Source organism: Pelmatolapia mariae, linkage group LG7, assembly GCF_036321145.2.
Source record: "Pelmatolapia mariae isolate MD_Pm_ZW linkage group LG7, Pm_UMD_F_2, whole genome shotgun sequence".
NCBI classification, from domain to species: Eukaryota; Metazoa; Chordata; class Actinopteri; order Cichliformes; family Cichlidae; genus Pelmatolapia; species Pelmatolapia mariae.
In genome coordinates, this window is record NC_086233.1 from 13,217,605 (window position 1) to 13,226,441 (window position 8,837).

The window sequence follows — 8,837 nt, forward strand, 5'->3', positions numbered from 1 at the left end:
CAAGCATTATGATCAAACACAGGATTTACATCACAACTTCACTGTGCAAACACATACCAAGGAGGACTGTGCAGTATTTAAAATACGTACATTGTTTTGGACTTTTTCACTTAACTTATTTGGAGAAATTACACTAGGTTTTGTTGTTATTTGGTTACACGTGTACCATACTCATAGAAAGGCAGTAGAGTACAGTAAAAGGTAGTCTCCCAATAGCACAGGTAGCACTAGTGCGTAGCAGCATCCATGTGTGAGATGCAGTTGTGTTGACTTGGTATTCAGACAGTGACTGCAGGCAAAACAACGAGCAAGGATGCTATTCTTAGTCTAGCACAGCATCATCCTAGAGCAGTACCACATGTCGGATACAAACTCACAAACAGAAAGTATTACATATTCACAGCAGAATCAATTTTCATTATTTAAAAACACACTAATGTGATTTATCACATTTAGCCTTTAGCCTCAGTTAAATATCCTTTCAAGAAAACGTCCATATTTTCATATCTCTGATTGTGTAACGTCAAACTTACTGTATGTCCCATTTCACCAACTACCAACTTCATCACTATGGAAACACATTAGTCAAGTGGCACATGGGTGAGTAGCCTATAATGGGCAGCAGCATTAGCATTAAGCATGGTGAGAAGGGGGAAGGAAAAAAAAGATCTTTTAGTTGCTTTATATTTTCCTACTACTAACTATAGTACAAACGGTTTTAGCAATTATTTTAATATTACTTGACAGTTCATTTTAGCCTCTTTCAGCTCATTGTTCTGATTTATAGATAAATTGGTGATTCTAAATTGCCCACGAGTGCGCATGGTCTCTCTGTGTTAGCCCTGCAACCGACTGGCCACCTCTCCACGGTGTATCCTGTATGTGGCAGGAGTATCAGAACAGTTGAGACACATCTTTTCTAAACACCGCGTCTCCGTGGCTTTTAAACCCCAAAACAGGATGCCCCCAAAATTGGTCCCCCCAAGGATCAGGTCCCCCGACACAAACAGAGTAATGTAGTGTATGCTGTTAAGTGCCAGGAGGATTGCTATGATTCATACATCAGGGAAACCAAACAACCTCTGGCGAAGCGGATGGCACAACACAGAAGAGCTAACTCGTCAGGCCAGGACTCCACAGTCTATTTACACCTACAGGCCAGTGGACACTCTCTCAATGATGAGGATGTACACATCCTGGACAGTGAGGAATGCTGGTTTGAGCGGGGAGTCAAGGAGGCCATTTACATGAAAAGGGAAAGACCATCTCTACATTTTTCACTGCCTTATAATGCTGTCATTGCAGCCATTTCCCAACTCTCGGTGAATGGTACTCATGGCCATTGCTCAATGGTCTCTGATCAGTGATCATTGGTCTTTGATTATTGGTTGTTGATTAATGGTAATGACAATTTGCATATTAATGATCAAGGAACTGACCTCACAGTCCATTGTTCAATCATTGGGCTAGTTTCAGTCATTGTGCAAATGTACTGTTTATAAGGTTGGGGAAACCTGCAGTGAGGCTGAAGAAGTCACTTGGATGAGTGACGAAACCTTACTCCCACTGAAAACGCTACATCCAGATTAACAGAATCAAACTTTTGGGATTTGCTTACCTAGATGATTGAGCATGCATCAAGACGATATAATGCAGGTGATTGTATAATTAATGTTGCTACCAGAGTATTGGTGAAGAGAGAGGACATCAAAGAAGCTGAGTTTTCAGTTGTACCAGAGAGCTTTGATGGTCTCTGATGTTGTGTCTGACTTAAATGTTCTTCCATCAAAAAATCTCTGCCTTCATTGTCAGCCCTCTGTCAGATCACAAGGTGGTCTTGATTAGCTGGAGATCAAACAGTGCCATGAATGTGGTTACTTTCTGTAACCTCTCAGCAGCAAGTACTGTGATGTAGACCCTACAGTAACTCCAGTCTCAAAGATTACAACATTGCAAGAAGGCCATTACAACTGTATTGTACTTCTAATTGCTTCTAATGCTTCAAATATTAAGTCTGAAATAACAATCTGCAATGTTTCTGATCATCAAATAATTATTTAAGCATTTTTTGTGAGTGTGTTCTTCTTAAAGTTTTGAGTTACAGCCCAAAATATGTTTTTTTAAGTTACAGGGGCCTTGACCTTTGACCAACAAATTCCCTCTAGTTGTGATAACTGGACAGATGAATGGACGGACAGACAGCCAGGTAAGAAAATACTTCCAGCCATGGATGTTGCGACCACAAACATATAAAACCATACTTCTAAAATTGTTATTTGTCACTTATACCATGTACAGAGGGGGTTTTTTTGTGGTTTTTTTAATGCCAAAGCATATAAAAACTTAAGAGCGTATTTTTCCTCCTTATTTTTCAGTATGGTAAACTGAATATTTGAGTTAGAAACTGTTACTCAGACAAAAATAAGTAACTTAAAAAAAAACTAGTTATTAAATGATTCCGCCAAGTGATATCAACTAGCATGGCTCCAAGGATGGTCAATGTCCCCCATGTGTTAGTTTAATATTCTAAACCCCTCTAACTTTAGTTAGTTAGCAACATTCGTTATTACATATAAGAACATAAAATTAAAATAAAATTAAAATAATAAAAAATCTGCAATGTTACCATACTTAGAACGTTAACTAGAGCCTGACCAAGCCAATATTACCAGACTATATTACCTAAAGGTTGCAAACATCTTGTTGTCACTGTCACTGAATTGCTCTTAACAAGAGCCTGGCCACAGGAAGGCCTTGGGGTGGCACACACCACCTAAACAGTAATTGCCCAATCGCCACCTCCAAACCTCTCCCTACACCCAATGCGACCCCACCTATGACTGTTATTCTGCAGTGCCAACGGCACTGCATGCGACCTTCAATAGAACAAGTGGCCCTGTCAGGGTTCATTTGTGGAATTGTTGTCTTTTTTTAAGTATATTTTTTTGCCTTTTTTTTTAAAAGGTACAGTGAAGAAATGACAGGAAAGAGAGAGAGAGAGGGAAGACATGCAGCAAAGGGCTGAGGGTCAGATTCAAACCTGGGCCGGCTATTCTCATCCTTGTTGCATATGGTTGCCTGCTCATCCCAGTGAGCTAAACCAGCAACCAGGAATTTCTGGTGTTCTTCATGGGGTTGAGACCATCAGTTGTGCTATGCAGAAGTGAGGTTGGTACACAACTGATGGTGCTATGCTGGTGACACTGTTGGGGATTTATTCAAAACTGAAGGCACACTGAACCAGCATGGCTACCACAGCATCCTGTAGCAACATGCCATCCCATCCAGTTTACGTTTAGTTGGACCATCATTTACTTTCCAACATGACAAGGACCCCACACAAACCTCTAGGCTGTGTAAGGACTATCTGACCAAGAAGGAGAGTGATGGAGTGCTCCACCAGATGGCCTGGCATCCATAGCCACCTGACCTAAACCCAGTCGAGATAGTTCAGGATGAGATGGATCGCAGAGTGAAGGCAAAAGGGCCAACAAATGTTGAGCATCTCTGGGAACTCCTGCAAGACTGTTGGAAAACCATTTCAGGTGACTATGTCATCAAGCTTATCAAGAGAATGCCAAGAGTGTGCAAAGTAGTAATCAAGGCAAAGGATGGCTATTTTGAAGAATCTAAACTAGTTAGGCATGTTTTAAGTTATTTCACACTTTTTAGTTTACTACATAATTACATATGTGTTCAGTCTACAATGTAAATAGTCATGAAAATAAAGAAAAAACATTAAATGAGAAGGTGTGTCCAAACTTTTGACTGGTAGTCTTATTATTATAGATCAATCTACCCAGCTGTTTATAAGTAATTAAAACATTTTCCAGCTGCAACATTAGTTTTAATTAATAAATCAATAGTTCATTACTATGATGTGTATAATACAGCATAGTCTATTTTGACTTTTCTTTCTGCTTTTGTGAAATAGTTATTCAGCACAAACACAAAATGAGTTAACAATTTAAAGCTGTTCTACAGCCATGGAGGTTGATCCAGCCTTGAAAGCTCGTGCTACTAATTCCTACAGGTGTTCCAACTTTTCTGAATTACTTCCAACCCCCTCTGTCTGTATAAAAGCAGTGATGGAACACACTGTGGTACCATAGCCTCGTGAGCATCAGTTGTACTGTACTGCAGAAAGTAGTGCGTTGCTACAAAAATGGTGAAAAAGGGCAATTAACAATGGAAGAAAGACAGACCATCATAATACTTAAAAACATAGGTCTTTCCCACAGATAAATTGTTAAGAAAGTCAAGGTGTGAGTGAGTACAGTTTCCTTCACCATCAAAAGGCACTCAGAAGCTCAAGCAAACTCTGACAGGAAGAGGTCTGGCAGACCCAAATCCACAACTGAATCAGAGGACAAGTTTCTGAGAGTTAACAGCTAGCATGATAAGCTGCTCACAGAAGAACAGCTTCAAGCACAGCCTAATTGTGGTCGTAGTAAACAAATCCCAGTTTCAACTGTGAAGAGAAGACTTCGAGCTGCAGATTTGACAGAACGAGTTAAAGCAAGAAAACCATTGCTAAGATGTCAGAATAAGAGAAACAGGTTTGCCTGGGCCATAAAACACCGCCAATGCTTTCATTGTGCAATGAGATATTAAACTGCATAATTTTCAATAAAAATCTGGAAAAATTGGGGTGTTCTGTAACTTTTGACTGGTAGTGTAGGTATATTATATTTACCTACACTACTTATATTTAAACTCAAATATGCAAATATGCTGTGTGCCAAACATGCCTGACATATAGACTTTAAATTACAAAAGAATACAACAATAAACACAACTAACTTTGTGTGACTTGTTTAATAGGTTTCTCTTGAAATTTCTGCTGTAATTTCTGTGTTTAAATAGTGACGGAATTATTTTACTAACTAAAACTGCTATACATAATTCTTACTAATGGTTTGTATGTTTTTATAAGCACTGTAAATGTTTGTATTTATTTAGTTAGTTAGTTAGTCAGTCAGTAAAGTTAATAACTAACATTAATGACGGTGTGTGAATGTGTGGATGGATGGGTGGATGACTGGATGTGTAAAGCGCTTTGGGGTCCTTAGGGACTAGTAAAGCGCTATACAAATACAGGCCATTTACCATTTACCATTTACGGTGTCCTTTCCTAACTTTTACTAAGTAATTCTTGTGAATGATGGTGTAACTTTTCATACCTAAAAATACTCACCATTTAATAGTGTTGCATATTATTATAAGTATAGTTGAGCAACTGCCAGTTTTAAGACAAAACCAGAAGCTAATTATTTTATAAGTATATTTAAATGTAAACGTGTATGTACTGAGTACAAAGGAGACACAGCTTCGAATGAAAATACTTTTTAAGTATAATTAGGACATAACACTTCATTTTAAGCGCAAAAAATTTAAACCTAAATTCATCAAAATTACCTGGTGGGATATTCCACCATAAGTTACAGGTTGTATCATGAAGGATGTCTAATTACCTTCTGAATTCCTGATAGCTAGAGTTTTGGGAGGGAAAATAAAGAAACACTGAGCAAGACTCATGACACCGTGTATGTGTGGTGAGGACTTTTTAAAGGGACTCAAGAAAGACAGAAATGAAAGAGCAAAGAAAATTGACGGTTTTTCACGCTAAAAGCGCGTTTACCGTGGGACGCACCTGCTGCTTCTCAATAGCATCCTTGCTGATGGCGGACACTTTGGACGCCGGTGCCCTCTCGCATGTGCATCCCTCCAGCAGGTATATACCTGAGGGCCGTGCGCTCTGGTCGTTCTCGAAGTAGAAGAGCACATTCTGGTAGAGGGCGAAGTACTTCTCAGCCCAGCGACTGTTCTCTGTGGTCTTCTTGCTCAGGTAGCCGCGCTTGGTCCCCTCTTTGCGCGCAACCACTGACAGATACAGAGCGTGGCCCTCATTGTACCGCACGCTCTTCTGCATTATGTTTACACTGAGTCCTGTCCTTATTTTGGTCCCAACTTCAAAGAGCAAACATATGTATCACATCACGCATCCTCGATATCGCTACCGTTATCTCTACCGGATGGATACTGAAGAGAAAGTGGCTAACATCTCATCTGCAGAAAAAGGTAATCCGGGTTTACGATGGCATAAAAAAGTTGGAGAGTGCATCACTCTTACCAGACTGTCAAATACAGGCTCCAGTGTGATCTGCCCCGTCAAGCTGAACCGTTGAAAAGCAGCACCGCTTCAACACATCTCCATGCTGCAAAGTTCGGACATGACCTAGAAAGCCAGTGTGTTTCTGTCCTGGTGGTTAAAAAAATGAGGAAAACGACGGAGTGTGTAGTACCGCCAACAACAGCACATAGAAATAGACTCAGTGAACAGACGGTGAAAACAGAATCACGACGGACATCAGCGCTAATCGGCTTTGACACCAACTTAAAGAGACAGATCGCCGCAGCCCGCGCGCTGCTCTCTGAGCGCGGAGCCTCGCAAAAACGCCCCGAGCCGGCAGGACGCGTGCACCAAAGTTTACACACCCACAGTTTTACACAGCACACGTTTCGCTGTAAAAAAAAAAAAAAAAAAAAAGTCCCTGCTGAGGAGGGCTGGTTCCCGCTTTGCTCAGGTCCAGTTTGTTGGTTCTCTCAGGTGGATAGTGATATTTTTCATGAAATCTGCCTCCTTTAGAGGTTTGGTATAAAATGTTCGCAGGTTTGTTGACATCAGCTGACAGGTTTGTTGTTTAGAGGAAACTTGGGGAATTTTTTTTACTCAGCAGTTTGGACATTGGTGCCCATATTAAACCGGATAAATCTTGTACTTTTTTTTCCAAATGCCTCTTTTTGGTTTTTGATGACCAACAGCAAGCAATTTTATTAAAACAAGCTAACAAAATATATGTAAGGTGTATTGCTATTAATTGTGTGTGTGTGTGTGTGTGTGTGTGTGTGTGTGTGTGTGTGTGTGTGTGTGTGTGTGTGTGTGTGTGTGTGTGTGTTGGGGGGGAGGTGGGGGTCCATTACCAGCAATTTCAGCCTAATTGTGTTACGTTTACATGAGCATTATTCCCTGACCTCTGAAATCAGCAAAGCATTTTTGCTCTAACCCTAGCGTTGGTTGTGCAAAAAGATTCCAGCAGATCAACAGTTTCAAACCAGGCTGTATTGGGGTTTTTGAGACAAACAGCACATGTTAAAAACCCATGTCAGTTTGAACTTCAGTTCATTTTGACCATGTCTGTGGTTCCTACCTAAACTAGTGCCATGTGTGGCTGATTGATATTTATGTTAGGAGCAGTTGATCAGGTATACCTAACAAAGTGGCCAGAGAAATGGATATGTGCAAATCACAATAGCATGACAGGCCTTCTTAAACAACTCTGGTGATTTATTTCAACTTAGTCATGTGGCTCTATGAGTAATGTTAATTGCAGTCCTCCAAAACATTTGGTGAAATTTGTTCCATGAAATAGCAAATATTGCTGTGACTTTTCAAAGGTCTGACTGATAGTCTGACTGATATACATTTCAGACTCCAAATCACCTAAATCAAAACCAAACCTACTTACTTATTTCTCAGATTATTTATTTTACAAAATAAGTTGTTATGCTAAGTGATGTCTAAGCATAAGTGTATTTGTATCAAGATTTGACCTTTAAAATCAACATATAACATTGAGCACTTGTGTTCTCAAGGAGTCTTAAAATATAACAAAAAAAATATTTATCACACTTATGGTAGTTCCCTTTAGAGTAGATATGCCTTCAGCACTAATAAGTGTGTGTGTGTCTCTGTGTGTCCATTTCTAACACACATTTGTAAGGTGGACAAAAGCAGAAGTTTCTATTTTTATAAAGTGGTTATTTGCATCAAAAGATGGCTGTTGAAAGTCCCATCCAGCCTGAAACAGATGTTGTAATGCTTTAGTAGTCAGTGTTTGTGTTTGTATGTGTCGCACACATGCAGAGACAAATGACTGACAGAGCTCAAGTGCCACAAACTTTGCATTTCACTTGTGTGCGTAGATCTCTGTTCAAAACCTCTTAGGAAACCTCTTTTTTATGTCAGACTGACAAAAAGTAAAAAGCAGTTCCTGTATTTTATTTTTTTATTTCTTTTATTTAGGATAGTTTTGTAACCACACTGTATAATTTCAGCTAGCTCTTGTCTATTTTTTATTTTTATTTCATCCATCTTCTTCTGGTTTCAGGGGTGCTGGTGCCATGGGGCAAGAGGCAGGGTACACCCAGGACAGGGCTAACACAGAGAGACAGACAACCATTCGCACTAACATTCATACCTAAACCCAATTTAAAATCACAAATTTACCTTACTCCACTTACTGCATATCTCAGGACTGTGGGAGCAGTCACAGTACCTGTAGAGAACCCACACAGACATAAAAAGAACATGCAAACTCCATGCAGAAAGGCCCCCCAGAAAAGAAAGAAAGAAAGAAAGGCCCCAGTCAGATTGTAAATTTGGACCCAAGACATAGTTGCTGTAAGGGAAAAGTGCCAAACACTGCACCACCTCCGCCCTTGTTAGCTTGATTTGTTTGTTAGTTTAAAGTTAAATAATATACTTTTTATACCTAGTTTTAGTTTAATCATCTATGTCTACTTTCAGTTATTACAGATTATTTTACCAAAAGGCACAGTGAAACAGAGCCAATGCCTGTGTAATCTGTTAGGCAGCTTAGTATCAGTTACCATGATGAAGTCTAACTCCACTCCACTCTGCATTGACCTGTTAAAAAAGGTTATATTCTGAGAGCTGGGGGTCAAAATAGTACTGTAATATAATAGAAATTTGAATAACATCATGGAGCAGCTATGGTTAGCACTGTTGCCTCACAGCAAGGTCCTGACTTCAA

The 8,837-nt window shown here is 39.7% G+C and overlaps 1 protein-coding gene across 6 annotated transcripts in view; it reads right to left on the minus strand.

The window, feature by feature from the left end:
* rasgrf2a (Ras protein-specific guanine nucleotide-releasing factor 2a) overlaps positions 1-6,404 on the minus strand; it is a 51,483-nt gene extending 45,079 nt beyond the window's left edge. For 4 of the 6 annotated variants that reach the window (XM_063477961.1, XM_063477958.1, XM_063477962.1 and 1 more), the window contains exon 1: positions 5,654-6,404. In XM_063477961.1, coding sequence (XP_063334031.1) covers positions 5,654-5,932 — 279 coding nt within the window. In that variant the 5' untranslated portion in view covers positions 5,933-6,404. The remainder of the gene's footprint in view (positions 1-5,653) is intronic. The other 2 variants (XM_063477963.1, XM_063477960.1) reach the window with 1 other exon arrangement.
* Positions 6,405-8,837: the final 2,433 nt, after the last annotated feature.